This window comes from Ammospiza caudacuta, chromosome 3 (assembly GCF_027887145.1).
Source record: "Ammospiza caudacuta isolate bAmmCau1 chromosome 3, bAmmCau1.pri, whole genome shotgun sequence".
NCBI classification, from domain to species: domain Eukaryota; kingdom Metazoa; phylum Chordata; class Aves; order Passeriformes; family Passerellidae; genus Ammospiza; species Ammospiza caudacuta.
In genome coordinates, this window is record NC_080595.1 from 64734849 (window position 1) to 64761365 (window position 26517).

Sequence of the window (26517 nt, forward strand, 5' to 3'; positions counted from 1 at the left end):
TCAGAGTTGTTCAGAAAAATTTCAAAGGAAACACATGCCTTACTTTTTGGCCCTGACTTAGCTAACATTTTGGTGTACCATTATTCATGCAAATAGTGCCATTTTCTTAAGAAAAGAAAGACACAAGTGAAGTGCCACAACAGGCTGTTTTTGCAGGTCAGTGCTGTATTTAATATCTACAGCATTTAAGAATTCCTACCAAGGTTATACAACTGCTAGAGACATCTGGACCTAATACTGAAATGTTCCTATTGCAATCTGTGTGTGCGTGAATATTCTTGTGCCAAAATATTTATTTAAAACTGTCTTTAAAAGAAAGAACAATAAGTTCAAGGAGTTATAATTTTTTTCAGTTGTTTTTCTTTCAATAACAAACACACCTCAGACAAATAAAAATTAACAGTTTCAATACCAGTGTTTAAATAATGCTTTTACTCACTGGTTAGTCAGCGTCCATAAAGAATAGCTGCATTTGCCCTAATTAATGCCCCATTTCCAGGAAAGGCTTTAATTAACATCTGACATTTAAGCAGCACTACAATGTGGTGTGCAATTATCACCTGGCCTACTTCGGTGTGATTCAAATGCTCTTGGAGAAAGAGATGCTTTTTTTTCCTCTGAAAGTTTTACAGAATGGAGTAGCAACAGAGACCTAAGGAAATGAAGGAAAAGCCAGATCTTCAAAGAGATTTAGAGTGGAGTTTTCCAGTACAATTAGCCCATCATTAGCCCATGCCAGTGGCTGGCTGCCCCCTCAAAAGAGAGGGGCCCACTCATGCACCTCTCAGCTTTGCCCTGGGCCATCTATTTCTAACCCACTTCCTCTTCACAAATTGGCAAAGCCCTGAGTGCCACTGGAAGAGTCAGAACTAATAATAGAACTGAGCTCATTTGATAACTCAATGCTGCTAAAACAGGATGGTCTTCCTCCTCTGGTTTCCTCCATCTTCTTTCCCCTGCTTTGTGTCCCTCAGGCTCCACCAGCAGCACGCCAAGCTGGTTCAGTTCCTTAGCCCTGGAATCCAAAGAGAAACTAGTTGCTCTGCTAAAGCAGTTTCCTGACAGTTGGGTGAGCTCAGCTGGCTCTCCCCTGGTTCTCACTCCCAGGACTGAGAAGGGAGAAGTGTGAGATCACCACCTCCCAGTGGAAGTGGGCTGGTATTTTGTCTTGTGAAGTCAGCTCTTACCTTGTGTAGGATGGTACACCACAAACAAGCATGTTTTTGTACTGTATGTATTTTCTATCAGAAAATTAGTGTCTAATCAAATTACAGTGTTGGTGAAGTGAAAGGTAAGAGCACTTGGCAGGGACCTGATAACCCTTTTGGTTGATCTGAGGCCACTCTTCGCACAGTGAGCTGTAAGCAGAGAGAGGACTTCGCAGAGCAAGAACATACTTCACTCTATCTGTTCAAGTTGCTTTATATGGCATGGAAACATGGAACAGTTTAGGTTGGAAAAGACCTTCAAGGCCATAGACTCATACACTAACTTAAGTAGCTATTAATGTTTAAATATCTAGTATTTGCAGGGTCACTGAGAGTGTGAGCAAGTACCAAGCTGTGGCCATGCTGAACCTCTCCTGCTCTCTGGCCTGATGAATATTTCATTATGCTGTGTCAAGAGAAACAGCTTTTAGCACATGGGCCAGGGCTCCTTTTTCCCTCAACTTCCCAACAATACACCACAGCCTCGTGATCAGAGCACCTTCCCCAGAGAAATGAGCTGGTTTGCTTTGGCAGAAGAGGGCCTGGGTGACACTCCCCATGCTGTGCTACAGAGGCAGGTGTTTCCTTACCTCATCTTCCAGCCATGCCTTGGTGGAGCTCAGAGTCAGCTCTGCAGGAGGAAATCCTTAAACAACATAGACAGAGAACATAAAATCAACACATTGTGAGAGGACGGGTAGGGAGCTACCTGGGAAGAGCTGAGCCCTTTGCAGACACATCCAGTGACCGAATACTGTGTGAGAAACTGGCAGCTGTGGTGCATGAAGTGAACAAGGGGCTGACATACAAGTACTGATACAGTTGCAGTTCTGAGGTACTCACGGTCCTGCCCTGTCCCCAGCCAGTCCCTGCCTAACAAAATCAAACCAAGTGTAACTTGGCACGTGGGGCTGCATTTAGAAAGTGAAGCAGCTCTGGGGTATTTCAGATATCTGCAGTGAGGACAGGAGAGACAGATGGGGTGGGAGTCTTGTTAGCTAACCTGATATAAATTGTCTCTTCCCATGAATCACAGCTGTCAGGCACAAATGGGATTTGGGGGCCTCTTGGGTGAGGCTGTAAGGAGAAACTGAATATTATGATTTTGGATCTAGAAATCTAGATTTTAGAAATATTTCAGAAATTTAGGAATAGAATGCATGTGTCCATCTTTTTATGTGGGTCTAGTCTTTGAAGTATATGTTACACCATCCTTTAGCCTGCCACACTTCCACACAGAGCTGATGATATTTGCCTCCTAAAAATTACATTCAAGAGACCCTTTATGAACTGACTGTGGGTTTATGTGTTGTTTAGTATCCAATAATTCCTGAGATCTAAGCCCAGATCTGTCATCTATCTGTTCCATTGCTCTGAAAGGAGTTCATAAAATAGCACCCAGGAGCTCTGTATCTATTGGAATTCAATATTTCAGTCTGGCAGCCTTGAAACTGAGAGTGAAGCATTGCTCTTTTAGCCAGTACATTGTCACCAGCTTCTGGGTCAGCAACAGGGAATGGGCACATACCGTATAATTCAGGTGGTGACCTGACTCTCCTAGGTCAGTACTGCTTCAGCAATGCAAGGAGAAAGTGTTATTGAAATCAGTGGAATAATGTGCAAGAATAAGAATAAGCAACTTTGCAGGATTTTACAATTTTTCCCTTTCTTTTTCTTTTTTATTGTACAGGCAAACATCCAGGAGACTAGTCACCATCCTGCTGAAGGTTACAGCCTGTCTGGTCTTTAATGTCTGTTTTCAAAGATGACCCCATCCACCTGTTCATTTTCCTACAATCCTCATTCTTCACTCTGAGTGCATCCTAGTCTTTTCCTTATGTCCTATATGACGCAAGGCAATAAAACCAACTATGAGGCAAACTGGTTTATGGATCTGCCGGTCCGGATTGTGCTACTTCCAGCAAGCGCTGCTAGGTGGCAATATGTTACCTGGAAAACCACGAGCTTCCAGCCGCCGTCGCCTTCCTCTGCTCCCGACCGAGCTGGGACGTGCCTGGGCATCGCTCCGCTCCAAAGAGGGGACTGGCCCTAGGAGCAGGACCTGGTGAGAGCAGCTTCACTCACACAGATCTTTATTGAGATTTTCCAGACACAACTGCAGGGCTGAATCCTACTGGAAAATTTCTTTGTGAACCCAAGAGGAAAAACAAGAGGCGAGCCTGCTTGTTGCAGATAGTGTTGTAAAAAGGAAATGGATCCTTCTATTGTATAAAGATAGCACTGCCTGGGACTAGACTGTCATATTCTCGAGTCTCTGAATAATACAAAGTTGAAAGCACTTGTTCAGCATGTAAAACTTTTGTTTTCCCCACATAAATGAATAATTGAAATCCCTACATATTCAATCATAATTTTTAATGAACTGGGCCAATTTTGGAACATTTTATTGACAGCTGGGTTGAAAAACAGCTTTACTAAAGATGGAGAAGATATATTTCCAGTTACATATTTCAGCCATGCTACAAATACTTACAACTGAGCTGTCTTAGTATATGTCTCAACAAGGACACAGAAAGACTGGCTCATATTTGCACAATGTTTTGAATTTGCAAAGCACTAAGCGATCTTCATTGAAACCATTTATTTCCCTTGATCTGGCTGCTGGCAAAACCGAGGGCAGGGCCGTATGTGACAGTGCCATTTTATGCCAGCCTCAAGTTTACACAATTCCAGTTTGATGCCAGGATAGCTTGCGGCATGCTCAGCACTTTGGCCCAGCTGCCAGAGCTTGGTACAGGTGAGCTGCACCTGGAGCCGGAGAGGCACAGCGGCCAGGAGCAGGACAGCTGGAAAGAGCTCCCACTTAGGCTGACAGGTAAAATAGATGGATGTGAAAATGGGGAGCCCAGGTCTCTCCTTGTGGCCACGTGGACAGGGAGCTGACATCTCTGCTGCCTGCTGCGCACCCCAGGCACAGCAGGCGGGGGCCCTGCCGCTCCAGGCTGGATGCTCCCGGCAGGACAAGGCGAGACCTTGTCCTGAGCCAGCGGAGAAACGAGGATCTCCAATTGCCCTGACTAGGACAGAAACACAGGGCTTGGTTTTCAGAGAGGGAGGCGATCGGTGCAGAAAACAACAATAATGACGACCTGCTTATGTACTATTTAGCAATTTTGGAGCTGACAAGTATCGTCTGCTTCAAAATTGCTTAAATTCAGGCGGAGTTCTCGCTGTTAGGGGTCACGCCTCTATGGACGCGGTGTGAAGCCCTCTCCTACCGGCCCCAAGTCAGCCCCAGCTCCCGGGACCGCCGGGCGCGGGGCTGCCCCGACGCCGCCGGGCCCGGGGCTGCCCCGACAGGCGGCGGCGGGCCCGGCCCGGAGGCCGCAGCCGCGGTTCCCGGCGGGGCCCTTTCCCCGCAGCACCGCCCGCCTCCGCTGCTCCGCCGGCGCCGGGGCCGGTCAGAGCCGGGCCCAGGTCAGTGCCGGCCGCAGGGCTCCGCTGCCCCGGCCGGCCGCGGCCCTCGGGGGGGAAAGGGGCATCTGCGGGGAAACGGGGCCGCCGAGGCGGCGCGGGGCCCCGGCAGCGTCCGGGGCGGGGCAGGCGCGGGGCGTCCCGGTCCCCGCGAGGCCTCGGGGCGCCCGCGGCTGGGGCGCGGTGGCTCCTTCGGTGCGGGAGAGGCCGCCGGTGTTTCTGCTCAGCCCTGACGCCTCGGGTCCCGCTTTGGGAACCGCCGGTCACCGCCCACTTCGGCCCTGTTCGGCACTGAGCCCTGCCTTGGCGGTTGATTTAACATAAAGTCATTTTGTAAAAAGAAAAAGTGTCAGAAAAGCTTCCCTAGGTCAGACCGCGTGAACTGATCCCTAGATCAGACTGCGATCCCAAAATCCCGGGATTTTGGCGTCGCAGGTTAGCAGCAAAAAATGTCCGCTGGGGAAGTAGCTTCCACCCCTCCGTCTCTTGAATCTTGACATCTTCCCAGGGTGCAGGGAGGTTGCCATTGCTTCCCGGCATTCAGTGTGTGGAGCCAAGGAAGCCGGGGACAGGCGGTCCCGGTGTGGTGCTGCTGGTCACCACTGCTGTGACAGGGGGACAGGAGAATCGTGGCTGCGTGGCCGGCTCGCACCTCGGTATGTGGTTGTTTTGGAGTTGGCAGGAGCATTTATGGGTGGTGGTGGTAAGGTGAGAATAGTAAAGAACAGTGAATTAAGTGGAATTCAGAATACTTCTTGACTATAAAAGCTACACTTTTCAAGGCAACCATTGGGAAAGCATCAGTATTTGCAGTTACGGCAAGAATTGGATTCATGCGTTTATGGTTCAGGATTTGGTGACTGAAAGGCAAATGATGAGTTGGTTGTGGTTGTTTCCTTTCGTGTGAAGTTGTGCATCTGCCCTTCCTAAAGGTGTCTAAAACACACTTAGTGGGCAGTGAACTTAAAAGACTTTTCTGTCATTGTTTAAAAAGCTCCTTTGATGACACGTGTGAAGAGAACCTCTTTGGATCAAAGCATTAAAAAATAAAGGGCCCGAGTGCTTTTTGCAGAAGATAACAGGTTCTTGCTCTCTGCTATGAAACTCAAAATCTTTCACTCACCATGGGACCAAAATCAAATGTTTTTATGTAGTGTCATCTGTATTTATGGGAAGGCTTTCTTTGTCAGTTGTTTTGCATCCTTAAATACCATTGTTTTTCAGTATGTATCTTTGTGATTTGTTTACTATTCTTCAAAATTATTAAGATGTAATTAAGAAAGAATGTAATTGTTTAGATATGGAAGGACAATTCACATCTAAACTCTAGCCTACAGGGATCATTAAAAAACTAAACGAAGAACACATAGTTTGGAAAGCCGTAGCTTACTATGCCCAGAATTGAGCTGCTCAGAAACGATGAAATAATAAGAAAAAAAGAGAGAGAAAAACAGAAACGAGGTGCAAATGGTCAGCCAGCTTAAAACTGAATCTACAGGCAAGGGGTTTTTTTTACTTACAGGGTTAAAAGTTTTTTCTTCCTCCAGTTAATTTTTATTTCCCTTGTACATTATTTGATGCTATTTCAGTTAGTTGATTTGGACATGGTCTCATTTCTTGTTTCTTCAGCTTCTGGATGGATAAACTTTGTTTCTAATGCTGACATCTAGAAAGTAGCAGGCCCAAATCTTTTGTTCTCTCAACAGTAATACAGAGGATACAAAATTGTCCTTGAAAATACCAGCTACTTTTAAAGCCTGTTTTTAGAGGGGTCATAAGGCTTTTCAAGTAACTTGATGAACTGGAGGGATTGTTGATCCCATCTAATTTGTCTACAGTGCAGGTACCAGAGACAATGTACTAAAATTTTGAACAGGGCTCAGCAAGTTTGAGAGCCATGACATTTTGAGAAAGGCATGAGGGATCTCTTCCCTTGTTGGGGAGGCAGAATCTCCTCAGCTCCCCAGCTTTGTTTAGTTTCTGTATTTGCAAATTATGTTTTGTCAGTAGGTTTTCTGTGCTGATCCTTTAGCATGCTTATGATCTGCTCACTGATTGCTTTCAGCAGTGAGGAAGCCAGCTGGAGAAGTGACTGCCCTCAGCTTGCTTCGTCTGGTAATTATTAGAGTGGGAGGACCTGTTGGACAAGGTGTTTAGGTTAACTTAACCCACATATCGTGGAAGGAAAGCAGAGAGGTGGATAAGTGGGTGAGGTAGGTGGAGGGCTCTGTAACCTTCAGGTGAGGGGTGGTGACAAGCAACTGACAGCAGAGGAATCCTGTGTGTGAGTCCTCTCTACTACACCTTTCTTGTGTCTGAAGGCAGGGTCTACTGACTCCCTGTCACTGTGAGACCAAGCTGGCCTCTTTTTGTGTTTGAATCTCTTCTCTTTGTCCAACACCATAATTTATTTTCTTTTTTTTTTTTATTCCATATAATCACCCACCAGCCTACTTCCTAAGGTTACAGACAGTTGTTATTTTCACTCATTTTCAACCCACTTTTTTTTCCCTACAAATGGGCTATTTTCATGCTTTGTTTCTCCATCACTCTGCCTTTTCATCTGCTTTCATGCTGCAGGGTCAGTTGTGCCAGCCCTCGGTACTGGGCCACCACTTGCTTTTCATTAATTGGCCATTACAGGAACCTGTTGAAGCATCTGCCAGTCATGGTGACTGCTCTCTAGCACAGGTGAATGCCTTTTAAATGACTGGTAAGCCACCCACAGGGCTGAATTGTGAGTCATCTCATCATTATCCTCAATTCACATCTTCTAACCTTTCTTCCCTTCTTTGCACTTCTGTGCTTGTTGCTGAAATTGCAACTGCCAAAGGTCTTCATCAAGTCAGGATTTCTTCTTGACCAAGTGCCCTTGATGCCTTTGGTAGTCTCACAAAAGTGCCTAATTGTTTTTTTAATGCCATTTGCATATTTTCTCCTCCCTGAGATTTATTTTGTGGATTTTGTCTGTTGAATCCCTTTATTTCTGTTATGCTTAATCTCAGTATACCTTCATCCAAACCTAGAAATTCAGTTGATGGGGTTTTTTTTCCAGGGTCTATATCTGCTCATCACACCTGTCACATCCTGCCCCAGATGAAAGGGCATGCTTGTTTCTCTGATGTATTGAAAACACATCCCTGCATCTTTTTTTCCCCATTTTCTTTTTCCCTGACTTGTGTCAATAATTCAGGCACCATTTTTAAACTGGAATTTTCCTTGCTCATGTATTTTAACTTGCTGATTTAGCTTGCTGTGTAGTGCAGTGTTTCTTGTTTGAGCATACAGCTCCTAAGATTCAGTTCTCTGGTTTGTATTAGCTCTTCTGCCCTTTCTTCTAGAAACTTGCTACATACAGCCCTTACCTCTTACTTTGGCCAGGTGTCTTAATGTTCAGTGATAATTGCAATTGGCAGCATTGCTGGAGGTTGCTGTTTGGTACATCATGTGTTAGGAGACATTTGGGTTGCAACAGAGTAGTTGTAATGACTGGGCAAATACCCTTGTTCAAGACTTACAAATTTCCCAAAGAATCTACTCAGAGAGTATTTATGTTGGTGTTATCCCTAGTATTACTATGTTTTATTAACATTGTAAGTCTGCATTGTACCCAGACAGTTGCCAGAGGCTGTCAGAAGGCCTCTGATAATCTGCATGCACAAAAATACATAGATTGTGAGTGCTTGCATGTAAATATATGTGCTGCTCTTGCATAATGTGTGTTGGTCCTTTGTACTGAAGTGCTGGCACTGGATGTGTTTATATTAACCCACAGTCTGGTGCCCCACAGGCAAGGGTGTTACAATATCACTTGAGTGTCAAATGGGATTTAAACTGTTGGTTTGTGTAAGAGGTACAATAACTATGGAATGAACAACTATTGATGGCCATACTGTTGGCTTCTCTCTTAGTTGTCACCAGTGATATATAAAGCTGTAGCACTTAAAACATATGAAAGATGCTAATTGACCACTGTTATTCCTATACTGTCAGGTTGGGCTGTTTTTCATTGTAGGAACTGTGAATAAATTACCTTTGCTACAGAGGCTAATGGGTATAGCGTGTTGCCTTTTTAAAATTAGACTAAGACTCCATTTCTGTAAGTATGTATAAATAGATGTGATTATGCTAAACTGAAAATCTGAAAATTTTAGTGTTAATAATATCTCCTGGCTGGTCCTACAACATTGTAAGTGTTTCTGCAACATCTTTCTTTCGCTGCTTTCATGCAAAATACAGAAATAATCAATCTCAGTCATGCAATGGATTGTGAGCGCTCTGTACTGATTGAAATTCTGGGTGTTGTTTGTCAGATACCAGCAGAAATCCCTTTAGACTGAGAGAGCTCTAGCTCTTCCTATCATACTTTTCTTGAGTGGTTAGCTCAGTCAGACTGAACTATTAAAATAATCTCATTTCTATTAAAAAATTACATTGGTCACTGACCGGTACTGTAGGAGATGGTTGTAAAGAAAATAATTTAAAGATTAAACCTTGCATGAGTCATTAATCATGAGTCATGATCAGCAGGCAGTGGTATCCAATTTGTTTTCTAATCTTGCACTTGCTGCTGTTCTTTATTACCATAGTGATAATATTAAAGAGCTGTTAATGCATATAACCACGCAATTGAAAATGACAGACTCTTTTTTCATTGGAATAAAATTTCCATATCTTAAGTTTGTTTTGCTCACTATATTTCTTGTCATGAGAAATTCAGTAGTGTAAAAAAGCCATAAAATAGTTCATGTCAGTAAGTGGTTAAGTTAGCAGAACAGCCTTTTTCCCCCCCTCCTTTTTGCTTTCAAGCCAGTCATTCCTAGAGAATTCGATCTAGTCTGTTTTAGTATGAGAGCTGGGGACACCTTGTATTCATTAAAAATTGGGAGTTGGTTGTTCAAGGTACACTTTACAAGGATTGGCTGCACTGTCCATGTATTTCATGTTTGTTCTTTCCTGAGCAAAAGCTAGCGGCTGGATGGAAAGTTTTATTGCTTTAATATGCGGAGGAATGACTGCTGAGGTTTTAGAGAAAAGGGGAAGGCTGTCTCTCTCTTGAGAGACTGAATATAAAAAGAACCAATTAGGAGAAATGAGCTTTAGAAACCCATTTTCACTCTTTAAATAAAATTTTAAAAGCTCTGAAAGGTGGTAGCAGAAGTGTTGCGGACTATTAGAATGTGCATAGATGGAGAGTGTTTGGGTGCAGCAGCAGTCAGGGCATGTTTTTTTATGAAGTAATGAATCTTGTATTCAATTTGATTTTAAACTTGATTAAATTTTGTAATTAGTTTTATTAGTTTACATTTTGGAAAGGTTCATTGTGACAGATTAAAGCCTTGTTTGCCAACAGATATTAAAAAATCATCCCTTTAAGTTTTCTTGTGCAGATGATTTTATAATGCATAGATTTGTGTAGGCCTTACTAGTTTCTTTGTGTTGAGCTTGTGAGATCCTGTGGTATTGCTGGCTGCAGTTTGGCAGGACAGGTATGAATCTGCTGGCATAGATGGCTTTTCACAGTTGCGTGGTATTGCTGCATGTACCTTCACATCCCATACTGTGATTGCTCTGCAAACTCCTCCTCCCTTTGAATAACGACTATACCTGCACCAAGAGAAGCATTTTCAAGTTTAGTGTAGAATGGTACAGCCAGTGACAAGATAAGTGTTCACCTCACAGGGCTGTTCACTTGTTTCATTAGGAGCTAATTGTCTGTGGTTTTTAATGTGCATTTCCTTGATCATGTGAAAATAATAAAGGTTTTCAAAAACGTTGAGTCTGTAAGATACCCTGAACAGAGCATACAATGTAGCTGTCACCAAATTCTGTCTCAGTGAGTGTGTTTGTGTTCTGAGTTCACCTGAGAAAAACTTACCAACAGCTGCTTGCTAATTTTGAAAGTATCTAGTTTCTGCCAAATACAATTCTGGAAGAAAGAAGGTCTTTTCCCAGTTATCAAAAAATTAGCATCTACCAGGTCTTCTGAGTGGTCAAGCCCATTAAAAAGTAAGTTGGGGCAAAGGTAGGACTACTCTATCAAATTGCAAAATAACAAGCATTTTTTTGCCGTGTCCTGTGGGGATTCTTTTGATTCCCATTCTGATTGGTGTCTAAGATGACTTTTATTTCCAGATCAGCTGTTTTCAGTTCAGGCTTTACCCAGTTTCTTTCAAGTCACTTGTAAACTGCTTTCTCCAGTACACCCATTTCCAGAGTAAATAAATTAAGGCAGAGATGCAGATCAAGTGATAATTACTTTCTTGTTATTTCCCGATCCACAGTCGTACACTGTAGAGTGGAAATAGCAGAGGAATAGGCCATGGGTACACTGGTACACAGAAATACTTTACAAGTATTGTTACCTGTATAAAAGGCAAGTATGGCGCTCAATGCATAATACTGCTGCACACTTCTCATCCTTGGGAGCACTGCACAGACTCTGTGCCCAAATGAGATTAACTCAAAGTGCTACTGGGATGACTGGGAAAAGCACATAGCAATCAAAGGCTAGGCAGACTAATTAGTTTTAAGATAAGGTGTGACAATTGTGTTAATGGAATTAGGTGACAGGGAGCAGACTTCGATATAAGAATGATCTTCAGTTCTTAATTTTTAAGTTCCTCAGGTATTTCTCTGGGGAAGGTCTTGCTCTAATAGTTGCTTACAGAAAAGCAGGACATCCAGATCTTGAAAGTTGTGGGATTTGATAGGATTTTTCTTCCATTATAGGTGTGTTTGAAAGTCTTGGTATTTTCTTTGAGGGAAGGGTGAGAGAGGGTTTGGAAGAGTAATACAGAGTAAATTGATCTAGTGGAATATGTAGATTTTTCTGCAGTTTTTGAGCCTCTTTTGCTTTCTGCACACAATAACTTTTTTGGTAAATTTTAAAAGGAAATATTTTAAAAGGTGCTAATACCTGGCTTAACTACTAAAATCACTCCATAAAACAACTTCTGTTTACTTGTGATGGTAGATTCAAATGAAGAATTTTGCTAATATAGTTGGCAGTGATTTCTGCCAACTGTTATGATTGTATCACCTGTATATTAGTTGCTGCTGTCATACTTCCCTCTTTCTCAGAGGACTGAAGTGGATTTCAAAAGAAGTTTCCTAATTTTTTTTTTTCCCCTCACTCCCTGTATTTCCAGAAATGGCCCTTGCTTTGTGGAAGAACTTTCTTCAGATTACAATGAAAAGGATACTACAGCAAAGAAGGTTGTCACTGTATAATGGTGCTCATGGCTATGAGGAAGAATTGATAAAGAAGAAACTTCAACAGTTTTCTGGTGGATCTGTCAACCTTGTGAAAGAAGACAATGGCATTGCAATACTTACTTTGAATAACCCCAAGTTCATGAATGCCTTCACAGGTATTAATTAGTTGAGGGGATTGCTGTTTGGTTTTGGTCTTTCTCTTGTTCAGTTACCTATTTTGACATTTTGCCTGAAGAAAGACAAACACTCTGCTTTACCACGCCTTAGTTAGAAGAGTAAATGTGTTTATTCTGATGTGCAGCAAATGTGTCCAGTGTTTTGTAGTAACTTTGCTATACATGTCAAAATAATCTAAGAAATTCTCAATGATGCAAGGACTGTCTTGCAGAAGGTGCTTCTCCCCATGTTGTTTAAGTGTTAGCACAATTCTGCCCCTGAGCTCTTTCTTGCATCTCCTCTCATTTTGTCATCACTGCTCTGGAAATCGGAAGGCATTTCTGTGGGCATGAGACAATGCCACCTCCCTTTTGTAGGTGATAGAGAAAGACAGATTGAGTTTATTGCTTGGTTCTTTAGCTAAAGCCTTCCCTGTACATTAAACTTATGTAGTTTGGTCTTTTCCACTTACCCAAACTGGCTTTCATTTGTTCTTCATTTGCCTTATGTCTTAAATATCAGTGACTGGTTAATTAAAGATCAGATGAGCTGGGTATTCTCAGCTGTTGCAGGTCAGTGATCTATTTAATATGCTTTTACACTGGGGAATGCTTAGCTATCAAAACCAAGTGCCCTATTTTATTAATCTTGTATTATGAGAGGGTCTTATTCTCCAAGTTGAGTATATTTGCTGTCTCTTTTTAATTATCTAGATTATTCTAATTTATGTCACTCTCTTCAGATATGAGTGGCACAGGTCCAGGGTGTGAACCTGCTTGAGCTGGAGCTGTGCATAAGCCTTTACTGTAAGAATTATTTTATCTGTTAATATTTTGATGTGGATGCATTTGTGTCATCTTGCTAATTTCTTTGTTGCTGTTCTGTCTTCCTGCCCAGTTCTCACTGTTCCTTTGCTGTGAGCAAACATTTTGCAACATACTAGCAAAGTGTGCCCTTTAGATGCAGAATGCCCGTCTGTTCTTTCCACTAGTGATTGTTAGCTGAAAGGAACCTAGGAGAACAGCCGAATTGGTGGAAATGCACCCAGATGTTTCTGCATTCTCTTTTGTTTTGCTTAAAAAACTCATGTATAAAATCATTACCTAATTTAAGAAATTGTAGCTAAAATATGTTAGCATGGGGATTGTCCTTCTGCATGCCTCCCTGTCAGCATACATGCTGTTATACAATCATAATTACATGGTTGTTTCTCCTTTTTCTACAGACTGGTTTCTATTTTTGACTCAAAACAAAACTGTGCAAAGTACACCCTGTAGACTGAGTGCTCTTAGCTTATTTGTTGTGGAAGTTGAAAGGGGCATGCAAAGTGAGCTGTAACAGCAAAAGGAGAGAGCAGACTGGGATTTTCTGCTCTTTGAAGATCAGGAGTAATAAAAGTAAAATTGCTTAACCCAAACTTTCATAGAAACTGGCAAATAGGCTCTCTGTTTTCTATGTGCTTGCCAGGAGGGGCTCAGAAGTGATTGGTAGCCATGCTGAGCAGATGCAGCTGCCATTTAGGCAACTGATAGCTGTTCTTTGCCTATACAATGTTCTGTGTAATGTTAATATGCTGAAATCATATCACACATCTGGTGATGAGCACCCAAAATTAGCAGACATTTTCTCTCTGGCTCAGTTAGTTGTCTGTAAAATAATCTCTTCTCTCCTTACAGGACTGCTGTGAAAATAACTTATTAGTGTATGTCAATTAGATGTTCTAGTAGCAAAGAGCTACAAAAACCACTGAGGAAATTAATAGCTCTGTCTTTGTTACAGATCCTCATTAGCATACAACAAATGAGCCATGGGATCAGGCAGTTCTGTTTTAAAGCAGTTTGTAGAGAGCTGTACTCCATTTTGCTAGGCAATACCCACAAAGAATTGCTCAGGCAGATCTTACTGTCAGTTCAAGAGATGCTGCTTCTGTCTGCTGTACACCTCTGCTAGAGACTTTTGTTTTCAAGGGAGGGAGAGTAGAAGCAAAATCAGGCTGATCCCTTTGCTGCTGCAGTGAATGGTATGGCATCCTAATTTATACTGATCTTAATTTCATTTTTAACATTATTATTTGTAAAATGCAGTTGCTGAGAAACTACTAGGAACTTAATCCTTTGCCTTCAGTTGTGTATCAAATAATGCTCTTCAAGGGGCAGGATGGGGTGTGCTACCCCTGAATTGCCTCAGCAGAAGCTGGTTCACTTCATCAGCCAGAGCCTTCAGATACAGCTACCTCCCTGTCAAATTCTGTTGATTCTGTGTCTCAGAGCTTCTGAATAGTGGCAGATGTGAATTCATATATCCATGCACGGTCCCTCTGGAAAGCTGCAAAATATTATTAAACTGTTGAGGGAAATTCTATTTTCCAGGCATTTACTTTACACAGCAGTTTTTTATCTCAAAGGAATTATGTTTATTCTAAGCTTGAGCAACTCCTGAAATCAAAACCAGAACAAAATTGTTGGCAAATGGCTAATGGGCGATATGGAGATTGTTATGCCTTTTTTCTCTTCTTAATTGGAATCTAATAGCCACCTGTTTGAAATGGTCTCTCTGGAAACAAATGCTAATAATGTCAGTTTAAGCCTGGTAGAGCCAATTTCAGCAGCCCAGCCTCTCACTGAACTAAACTTGAATGTAGTTTAAAAGAGAAGAAAGCTGGCCTGTAGGAACTAGAAAATAATGATGATAGTTTTTATTTTCTAGAATTTACTTGAAAATATTTATGCCCAGATTATAGTTAAAATGCAAACAAACTATTTATTATTAATTCTGGAACTTAGTGGTATCACATACTGAAAGACTAAGATTGGCAGAATGAGGATTTGCTTTAGTGTTGTGCCTTCTTCATTATGTCAAACATCAGGAAATATACCTGTTGGTAAAATAATAGTTCAGTGTTGTCAGGAATGGAAAAGAGCCTCTCACAGGAGGGTAGGACACGCTCTGGCCAGTGTCTTTTATCCCCTGCTATTGCATGTAACAAACTCATATGGATCCTGCATTTTTTCAGTTAACTTGATTTTTTTCTTGGAATACTCTGTGGAAAGACTCTACAATACCTCACTGCTTTGCCCATTAAAAGAACCACAAACAGTGGCTCTGCTGTATTTGACTCTAGCGATGCTTGGATGCCATCCCAAATACCCTTCTGTTAAGAAGATTTAAGAAGGGAAATATGCAAGAAGTTAAATCCACAGGGTTAATGCACACCTGTTTGAATGGCAACATTTGCAGAAAAGTTAAGTGTGCCATCAGGCTGGAAAAGCATTTCAAGTGAAGACCCACAAAAATCTCATCTAGGCCCAGTTCTGCTCAGTATTTTCATTCTTGGCTTGGATGATGAAGCAGAAAGTGAACTGCTGAAATGGTCACATGACCCCATATATTAGGAGAGCTTGCAAGATTATTTTTTGGAGTAGAGGAGAGGCATTCGGTGATCTTGATTAGCTGCTGCAAAGAGCTCAAGATCAACAGGGTGAAATTCAGTGAAAACAAATGTAATGTGCAACATACAAAAAGCATGACCAAATTATAAAAACAGAGGGGAAAGCAACTGGCAAAACTGCTGGGATTTTTTAGAGGATCATAGTAGGGACTTGACAGTGGGTACAGAAAAACCCAACTCCATGCTATTCTGGTATATAATATGTAATATATATAATATGTAATGTCCACTTGATTATTGGCTACCTCAGAAACATTGTCAAACTGTATTATTGCAGTGTCTGACACCAAGCCTAAGGGATAAATACTTGACTGAGTGCTCACCCTTACTTCATAATATACTGTAAGGAAAAAACCATAAGAAAGAAAACATAAATGTCCCCTGGACTATCTGCTAATGGAAAATTTCAGAAGAGGATGAGTCATGTGCATGCATGCATAGGGTTAAAAAAGCAGCACTGTTGGCAGAGGAGAGAGTCCTTGAAAGTATTAATCAAAAGCACATGTCTGTCTGAAGAATGTAGCCATGTCCATCTAAATTCTTGTCAAAGAAGGGTAAAGCTGAGAGTGTCATCAGCCTGTATGTACTTTGCTTTCCGAAATTAGTTTCTGTACGTTTTCTCTTATGTATATAACTGGACTTAGTCATAGGCATTCAGAGAGGAAGAGCTTTGAATTAATGCAGGTACATTCCATTGCTGTGGAAGATGCTGCTGTCTAGGATGAGCTCTAGAAACAGGAGTTTGTAGAGTTCCATGTCAGGAGGGGTACTTAAGCAAATATGATGTTTATGACATTTTATGATGAGTTGGGTGTTTAAACAAGAAATAAAAAGCTATTACTGTATGATGATATACTTTATAAAGAGAGTCTTTTTAGAAGGGAACCTTTGTTAATATTGACTGGTTGTGCCTCGAATTGACTGGTTGTCCCACCCTGGACACAATTCTTTTCTATTCTCTGTCAATTGTTTGGGCAGAGAAGAATATCAGTAACTTCAATATGACTAGTTGGACAGATCTGGATGCATATATATAAATTCATCTGTCCTGAATGTATGCAATTGCAAGCAGAAATAGATCAGGCACAGGATTTTGTTTGTTGGTTTTGTTTGGTTTTGTTTTGGAGCTTTCTTGAGTATAACACAAATATCCTTCATACGGAATATCCTTTGGAATTTTGGGAAGTGCATCTTTGGAGAACAAATGTATGCCAATGATTGTGTGCAGGATTTGAGATTATACTTTCTGTTGTGATTTTAAGCCCATCACTTATTAACTGTAACTTGGTTTTACTGATGGAAAATGTAACAAAAAACATGATGGTGATAATAATTTCCTGTTAAAAATTTTGTTTCTCCCCTCTTGTGGCAGGCACTATGATGGTAGAACTCCAGGAGAGGGTAACTGAACTGGAAAACTGGAAGGATGGCAAAGGTCTTATAATCCATGGTGCAGGAAATACTTTTTGCTCAGGATCTGATTTGAATGTTGTCAAAGAAATATCCAATTCCCAGGCAAGTATTAACACACATTAAGGTTTTGGAGAAAATTAATTTTTTGAGATACTTTTTAGACAGAAGTGTTGCACTACACTTCTGCAATTTTACATACAGGTCACAGAATGGAGTTTTAATGGTCAAAAAAAATGCTGTCAGCTCCTTCAAGCTGTGATTTAAATGTTATTGTAAATGATTCATAACTCTAAATTCCTACACTAGATATTCATTTTAGCCTTTTCTTTTAAAAGTGTCATTTCAGTTTCTCACAGCAGTATATAGTGAATTTTCACGTCCGATAAAATGTGCTTCTGTAGTTTGACCTTTAGAAACAGATAAAAGTAATAATTTCTCATATTCTAAAGTTAAAAAAAGAAATTTAAGTAGAATGGCTGCTATTACAGAAAGGTTTCTATTTTATCAAAACTGTGCTTGGACCTGCATGAAATGGAAGAACAGATGCAATTCTTGCGCTGCACTTGAATCATGTGAGTCTTGTGTGTGTCTGTGAAGTTGCAGAGCTGGGGGTTTGATGGCAATTTTTTGCTCATGCCACCCATTGGACAACTTTCATTGGACAACTTTCTTTCTGTGGGTTATTATGTGGATTTGGCAATGTGTGTAATAGGACTTTGCCAACTGCCAGGGAAGAGGGTCTTCCTGTGCTGCTCTTAGACCTGGTTTGCAGTTGTGGTAAGTGCCAATCCTGCTGCTTTTTTGTGGCCCCTGCAAGCTTCAGGATTTGACCATTTAAATGAAACATTTAATTGGCCCTTCCAGTATGACTATCAACACAAAAACTGGTTAATCTGATATTTGTCTTTAGTGATGTTTTTTTTTTCTGTTGATAAAACTAAATATCATAAACCCCACAATTTTTATTTTTGGCCTTGTAAATTAAAAGGACAGTCCAGTTTTCAAAGGGTATAGGACACTTTGTTTCCTTTTGGGAACACCATAAGAGAGATGTTTTTCTTAATACAGAAATGTCATGCTTTATAGTATAAATGGATTTGGGGGACATTTTTATCTGAATATTTTATAAAAACTGGCAATTTAAAAAATATAGATGTAGATGTGATTTTTTTCTAAATTGATTTTTTTTTTGATCTGCAATTTTTAACTTCTTTGAGCATTATGCCAACAGAAAAGGAGGTGAAGCCAAGCAAGGTCAGTTCTTTCCTTATTTGCAGTCTAGGCTTTCCTTTAGAAATCTGCATTCAGTAAATCTCAGTGATTCTGCTTCCATACATTTCGTATTCTCTCTGTATGCTTATACAAATTACTTGGAGCCACTGCAGTGGGAGAGGGCTCTTGCAAGGACTGGGTTCGATAACAGATATACTGGACAGAATGAAATGTATACGTGTTATAACTTTGTTGAGAATTCTCTACACATAATCTAGATCTCATTCTAGTATTGAAATTAAAGCCTGAGTCACCAGAAATGCTCCAAGAATAGTTAAACATAGTTGCTTTTCTATTTCCATTGGAGAGTTAAAGCTATTTATCTTTTACTGAGAGTTTCTTCATAGTAGCTCCTAAAGCATCTGTTTGGTGGGATTTAATAGTCTTTTATTTAATAAAGCTTTACTAGAATATGGAATAGCATTTGCTGTTCTTCAATCTTACAGAACTCTTCTCTCTAACTTCATGCAGATGAGAGTGTTTGTCTGGTTTCAGGTTAAATTTTCTGTCCATAGGCATCTTCAAGGCAAAATCGAAAAAAAAAAGGTCAATAGCTTCATGCCTGAACTGGTATGTCTTTCACAGTATCACAGAATATTCTGAGTTGGAACGGACCCACAGGGATGATCAAGTCCAACTTTTAAGTGAACGGATTGAACCCACAACCTGTCATTATTAGCACCATGCTCAAACAACTGAGCTGTCCTTTACAATTTTTTCCAAGGCTGCTTTAGCCCATATCTTTTAGTAATTGCAGAAAACACTTTAATTTTATCCAACCGGTTGCTTGAGGGAGGACTGTATTTTTCATAATTTTAGGTACAGTTTGCTTTTCCCTGTGGTGCAGAATCGGCAGAATAATAGCCAAGAATGCTGAAGGATTTTCGTGCCCCCTAGTGGCACTTTGTCCTCCTCTCCCACTTCATTCCTTTCCTCTTTCTTTGTCCACCTTCTTCTCCCATGTTCAGTTGTTCCTAACTCTGAAACAAACCTAGGTCCCCTACCTGTTTTTCTTTTCTGAGTGCTAACATTACATCACCAAATCACAAAAGGTAAATGAATAGTGGAATTTAAATAAAAATATTTTTTCCTTCTGCCTTTATAAGGCTTTGTAAGCTGTTCCCAGAGCAAGAACCTCATTCTGGAGTGAGACTTGAAAAGTTGCCTAGCTGAAAAGCAAGAATAGCTCTTAAAGCAACAGCTCAGAAGAAGAAGCACAAAGGATAATTTTGCTTTCCTTGTCCCTGTCTAGAAGCCCTAGGACAGAGATTCCCAAACATAAGCTGTGGAGGGAGGACTTCAGAGCAATTTGAGATAATATGTAAATTATGTTCTGTCTGTAGTGCAAATGGATTCAAATCTCTTGCAGCAATAAGAGTTAGCATTAGAGTTTTCTACTTATGAAGGTGACTTTCTCCTTCCCTGCCTCTCCTAGGCCCACACCAAGCTATTAATCCTTTTCTTCCATATGTAATGCATTTTACTGCATTTTACCTCCCTTTCTGCTAGTTAGATATCTTCTTATTTCAAGGACAGCATTAGAGCTGCAAATATAATTATTCTACTAGAGTGCAGTGAACACCTCTTAGTCAGAGAATTTTATCTGAATAGTAGCCTTATTTTTCTTGTCAGGAGCGTTTGAAGGGTTTACTTGCCGGGACTCAAGCAATTGCTTTTTTTTTTTTTTTCTTGGTTTGTTGTTTTTTTTTTTTTTTTTAAGGAGTGTTTTCTGTGCTGTCATTTTTTCCATGGGATACACAGTAATCTCTCTACCACCTGAGAGAATGAAGACTATATTTTTGTCTGCTCAGACATAAATGCATTTTTCAAGTTTGTCTGTTCTGGAATTAATCTTTAATTACCATTTTAGATTTTGTCATGAGTTGAGAAGGCCAGTTTGAATGCAAGGATTCTGCTGTGATGAAGTGAAAAATTGTGTTCTCTGAAGAGCTTTTGTGCAACTTCATCCTGACAGTTGTAATATGGGAATTGCGCAAGTCTTTAGCTGAGAACTGGTACCTTGGATGTTTGTGTGGGATTTGAACTTAGCTACTAAGGCAGCTATCACAAAGGGTTTGGGTGTTCTTTAATTTGGAATGGAAATATTGCAACTGTTCTTTAGGGGTGTAGGAGATGGCTACAGTGATAAGTAAAAGCCTTTTTATAAATCATCAGCTGCTAAAATTTTCAAGCAGCCCTATATTGCAGTAAAACTAAATACACTGGTTCTTGTGTAACAATTGTCATGGCACTCACATCTGCCAGAGATGTGCACCTAAGCATCATAATGCTGGTTGGCTTTGGGCAGAGTAGCTCTTGGGAATACACAACTAAATGGACAGTAAATCACCTGTAATTGACCTCCTGTTATTTCAAAGTTCTATTCCAAAGATGTACTGAAGACTTACTGCATATATTTTCTTTCCCTGAGTCAGAGGCTTTTAATTCAGGCAGGTTCTCTAAATTGCCACCTTTTGCAAAACTGTGTTTTAGAAATTATTAAATTCTGATAAAGAGATGTTTGGTTTGGTTTGTTTGGATTTTTTTTTCTTTATTATCTGAAAGTTGTGCTGAAATTTTTACCTACTGTTTTTTTATTTCTGCGGTGTCCAAGCATAATGTTTTCCTCTTATCTGGGATAAATATGTGTTGTTCAGTTCAGTATGTATATGAACATGGTGGTTCTAGATTATGTATCTCAGTTACTTGTCAAGTTCCTGATTAATTCTAGATGTCTGAGAAAGAGGATAATAACAGGGACGGCAGATAGATAATGATTTTGTCTCAAAATATTTTCTTATCTCCCAGCAACTTGTGACTAAGACTTCTAGAGCTAGAGGTGTTGCCTTCTATGTAATAACCATTTGTTGATGTTCCTGTTGTGAGTTTATGTAGTTGTTCTTGAAATCATGTAGAGGGTGCTGTTAAGTGTTCCACATTTTAACTACACGTTGTAGGAATAAATATTTGTTTTGAACGTATTTTATTTGGAGCCCTTTAGTTCTTGTACTAGATGAGAAGTAAATGATTGTATTTTTTTCACTGTTGATTGCAAGGAAGTGTAAAACATAAAGGATGTGAGACATAAGAAGAATCTTTCTGGTTTGGTTTTTAATTTGTTTCGGTGTTTTGTGGTTTGGTGTTTTTAGTTTCCTTTTTTTTAGCTGAAATGCTTTTGGCCCAAACAATAAAATATTAAATTGGTAAATTGTATCTTATCTAAAACTTTATGGATTTGGGACAGTGAAAAGTATGTAGCATACTGTGGCTTTGTACAGAATTTAAAAACTCAGATTTATGTGTTTTCAACTTGAAGTGAGAAGAGGAAATTAAGAGGAAACACAAAAGTTTCACAACATAGAAATTCAGTATTGCCATTACTTTAACAGTTGCTTAATTTTAACTGAAATTTATATAAGTCAATTGAGTTCTGATTTGTTTTTTAACCTGATTTATACTAGGTTTTCTATTTGTGCATAGCAGGGTTGGGCTAGAATTTGGGCAACATGAACCAGAGACAAAACCCAGCTGAAGTAAATATAAAGAATGCTTACTCCTCTTTACTTTGTGTGTTTAATTGCTTCACATTAAGATCACGTAACATTTTTTAATTTTCTATTCATTGTAGGATGGGATGAATATGTGCATGTTTATGCAAAACACCTTAACCAGACTTATGAGGTAATATATTTTATTTACCCATCTATGAAGTAATTATAAGTATCAGAATGTATTTTGGCTAATTCTTTAACGAGATGTTTAAAGATAAATATGTATGTATGTATGTAAATATGTATGTTATATATGTAATTTTGAAGCCCAGACCTTGTATTCACACATGTTAATCAGGTAGGTATTTATGGATTTAAATTAGACCTTAACATTTTGCAACTATTACACTTTCCAGAGATTGGAACAGGAAAAAAAAAAACCCCAGGCTTATATGTGTAGAGCTAGGAGATATGAAGAATTAAGGAAATCTAAGACTTCAGATTTTCTGAAATTCAGCCTCTCTAACTCATTGGAAATTAGTAGCTCTTAAATAACAAGCAGTAACAGGTTATGCAGCCTACATAGGTAACATTTATTTGATATATTTATTTAATCTTCCCACTTCACAAGAGGAGTGTGTCAGTTCTACCATCTGGTAATTCTGAAAGCAACACCCTTTCCTTTAGACTTAGCTTCCCTTTAGAAGTCACGTTTCTATTAAATCCATTTGTGGTAGAGTCTATGTTTTTCTGCTTAGAGCTCTTTGAAGATGAATATTCTTTGTTTTCAAATATTCATTGTTTTCAAATAATCTATGAGAAAATGTTATGAATTAACATTTTTTCTGTAAAATTACCCAGGAGATTGGAAATTTACATTAGTAGTACTGTAAGGAATCCTCAGGATTGGAAGCCATTTGCATAAGCTTGTCTCCATATAATCAAAATTGATGGGGCAAAGCTAAGAGGAGGAAGATGTGTGAAGATTAGGTCCCCACCTCAGGTGTGTAGACTTAGTGTGTCTTTAAGCCATGGTTCAGGGGGAGCACTGAGCTGCTGTCTGGGGACATCTGTTGTAGATAGGATTAGTCTCCCTCAGAGCTGAGGCTGACTGATCCTGAGAGAGGTTCCTCAAAAGGATTAGAGTGTGGATGTGGCCATCTTGGACCCACATCTTCTGCTTTCTCGTAAAGCACAGGAAAAATGACATTGCCCTCTTCCAGTGGGTTCTCTTGTGCCATGTATTGTATGAACTGTGCTGCAGCTTGTAAGGGAACTTGGGCTGTCAGAAAGTGTTGGTGCTTCTGTTGAAGGAGAACTAAAACCAAATGTGGTTATGATTAGGATACTGACTTCTGAATGTGGTTTGTAAACTGCTCAAAAAGCTAAATGTCTCTTCACAGTAAAAGATGAAACAGCTGTATTAATGTGCAAATTCTGTGACTAACCAGCTGCCTTCATTTCTTAAGGAACTTGCCTTATCCTAAATCACTGTTCATTAGTATTCATTTCACATCAGCAGTGAGGAAACTTTTTCTTCCCTCTGTCCTTTGAATTACCTTGAACATGATTAAATACCTTGAACATGATTAAATACAACACCAACAAAGGTAAAAGATTGCTGCTTTCCTCAAAAGGTTTTGTCTGCAAAAAAAGTTTTGTTGATGACTGAGATAGTAGCACTCTGAAGAAGCTGCTGAAGCTGTCATGGTAAATCTCATTAATTTTAGATAACTCAGCCCTTCAGTTCTTTGTGTCTCTTTCTGCTGCTTTCTGTGGTGCAGTGGCTTAGAGTAGAATCTTGTGTTGCTATCCTGTCACTCCTCACAGGTAGTCTTTTTTAGATATATTCTATAGCAGGTATTTTTCATAACATGTGTTCTTCAGTACGTGATCTTTATTTTGATTCCATTTAAAATATCTGTGTTGCTGTTTCATTCTGGGATTCTGTATCAATTATGCAATTGTAATTTTGACATAAGTGGAATTGGTGTTGTGCCAATTGCCCACAAAGATGTAGTTATTTGATTAAATTGGAACAGTATATTTTTCTCAACTTTCACTATATAAATGGTTTGGTTGAATTGTTTTTTTTAATTTCTGAAAGGCTAAAAGCATGAATTTTGCTTACTGAAGTCTCTTGCGCAGGTTGCCTTTGATCAGTGTTGCACTAGTTCAAGGAAAAGCTTTTGGAGGAGGAGCAGAACTTACCACAGCATGTGATTTCAGGTAAGGCTGACAAGTGTTATGTTGGGTCAGTGATTTAATGACTGTACCATGAGGTAGCACTTCTACCAGGAGTAACCTTCCTGGGTTCCAAGGCATTTGCAACAAGATTTTATCATCAGACTTCACAGGAAAAGTTGTGATTTCTACCAGGCTATGTGGTTTGAATCACTGCACAAAACAAGAGCAGTAAGGTTCTTTAGCAACTGACTGGTTTACACACCAAGTGGGTCCAACTCACCCCTGAATGAGAGGTAGGAGGCTTGCAAAATTGTCTATCTCCCCATGTTGCTTTTTGTGAACGTCATAAATAAAAATAAATAAATATCTTCATTACTCTTGTATTTCTTGTTCTGTGTTTATTATTTGTAATGTAATTTTGTGCTGCACAGCTGTTTAAACAAGAATTTGAGGTGCAGAGTAAAACAAATGAGGTTTCATCCCTGTTTTTTTTTACATGCAGGTGCAGGGATTTGCTAGCACAAAACAACTGGCAAAAAAGGAGGGCTTTAATTAAACAGGCAGAACAGGAATGGGAAGACACTAAAGTAATAAAATGTCACTTTATATAAACCATTGCTAATGTGTAAACAGCCTACAGATGTAGCAGGATAAGCACAGTGGGCAGCATCTCTGAAAATGAGAAGCTTTTAGTGAGGTTTTCATCTAAGAAAAGGAAATGTGCTTTTGAAGAGGGCCTTAATGGGAAAAGAATTGCCCCAAACAACTGAAAGAAGGTACACTCAAAAGTAAAGTAAACTAGAATATTGCAGTGCTGTTCCAGGTATCAAGACCAGGCTTTGGATAGAGGAGATGGTATCTGCATTGTCTGAGCCACTTGGAAGCAATCTTCCTTTGCTTTGAAAGTAGATGTGGCTGGATCTTTCTTCATCTCTGCTCAGCACACAGTGAGCTGAAGCCCCAGCTGTGATGTGGGTCCAGACTGTGTTACAAATAGCAGAGAGGCTCTGTGTTTGACAGCTGCAGTGCTGGCAGGAGAATGCACCTGGGAGACTCAGCAGACCTTTCTGTATCTGTGAGCCTGTCGACAGAAAGTGTTTCTTGTTATCTCTAAATAGGCGTTTAGGGAATGGGAATATAATGAAATGGAAATCTTTTGGCTTTTTAAAATACGTTCTCTCTACTTACACTCCAGCTATGCTGTTTTGACATGCTGTGTAATTATAGGCATTATCAAGTAGCTCTTATTTGCATGAATTGAGCAGCTGCAATTCCTCTCATGCAGTGCCATAATTTTCATAATAACTACAGCTGTTGATCCATCTTCCATTAGTTTCTACACACCCATCCAGTGCAACTAAATAACTGCCATTCAGGAGCAGCAAATGGGACTTAATTAATAACAGCAACAAGACAGAGAAACATACTCTGTGCTGTTATTGCTCTTGAATTTGAGAATTTGATATTGGTGGACAAAATTCCAGGGTTTTTTTGAGGACTGTAAGTAGATATTAGTGGAATAGGTATTCTGTCCACAGTCACTAGATGACAAAAGATGAACATAAGACAGAAATCAGAGATTTGTTTTCTTCATTGAATAATCAGTTTGAACGTTTTATTTTTAAAAAACAAAATGAGTTTGTTGTGGTTGCTTTTAATTCTAGATTTTCAAATACAGTTCTGTTTTTCACAGTCTCTGTTTAAACTACCAAACTGCTTGGTTTTGGCCTGAAATATTTTCTTATTTTTATCTCTTTTACTTTGTGCTACATCAACTATACTGATATAGTTTGAGCAACTCACTTGAACCAAAATGATCAAGGTACCTCCTCTGAGATGTGGTCTGGCAGCATGATACGTATCTCTACTAAAGTAGAGGTGTGGACAAGTCCAATTTTAAGATAGCTGAGGTGGTTTAAGATATTACTGATACATTCTTCCTGTAGCGGTTCTTGTGGCTAATTGTCTCACTCTGTTTTAAGCTGGCTCTTTTTCAATTTAATTGGGGCTTGTGTGAACTTCGGCATGTTTATTGCTGAAATAAGGACAGTGATAAAAAGTGAAAGCATCTGAGGTTAAAGCATCCGCCTTTAATCTGGAGGAAGATGTCTTCTCCAAACATCATCTTCAGTCTTAGCTGTTTTATGTGTTGCTGCAGTATGGCTCTCCAGAAAAGTAGTGTCCTTATAAAGATCATAAACATGTTACTGGAGGAAAAAAAAATCAGACCAGTCCAGACAAGGGCAAGGTAATTAATTTCCTTTCAGACTTTTTCTGGTATGAAAATTGGAAAGATAAAGCTTCTGACACTAGAATTATTCATCTCAATTATTACTGCAAAACTAGGTAATGTAGAAGGGTGCAAGTATGAAACTTGCTCAGACAGCTAAGCATTTAGTAATATTTTCAAGAAATACTGACTTTTTTCAATGTGCCATAGTTGAGAACATGAAGGTGGCTTGTGTTTTCTGCTGCCAGATATTAATGTATTTTATAGCTCTGCATGACTCTGCAGCCATTTCAGTGAGGTGCAGAAGTGAATGTGATGTTGGATTTACTGATGGAATTTCACAAATAATTGAGGTGTCTGCTTTGGATTCCTTTATGCAGAAACTTGAAATGTATCTTGTGCTTACACAATGTGTGAAGGCAAGGAGAGCAGATTTGGCAGGATTGGTTGAGGACTTCA

General features: G+C 39.7%; 1 protein-coding gene across 2 annotated transcripts in view; it reads left to right on the plus strand.

Moving 5' to 3' along the window:
* Positions 1-4596: 4596 nt before the first annotated feature.
* ECHDC1 (ethylmalonyl-CoA decarboxylase 1) overlaps positions 4597-26517 on the plus strand; it is a 39295-nt gene continuing 17374 nt past the window's right edge. Inside the window, exons 1-5 of one of the 2 annotated variants that reach the window (XM_058802449.1) lie at positions 4597-4646; positions 11795-12016; positions 16838-16980; positions 21779-21831; positions 23790-23870. In XM_058802449.1, coding sequence (XP_058658432.1) covers positions 11797-12016; positions 16838-16980; positions 21779-21831; positions 23790-23870 — 497 coding nt within the window. In that variant the 5' untranslated portion in view covers positions 4597-4646; positions 11795-11796. Of the gene's footprint in view, positions 4647-4949; positions 5300-11794; positions 12017-16837; positions 16981-21778; positions 21832-23789; positions 23871-26517 lie in introns of those variants that run through there. The other variant, XM_058802448.1, reaches the window with a different exon arrangement.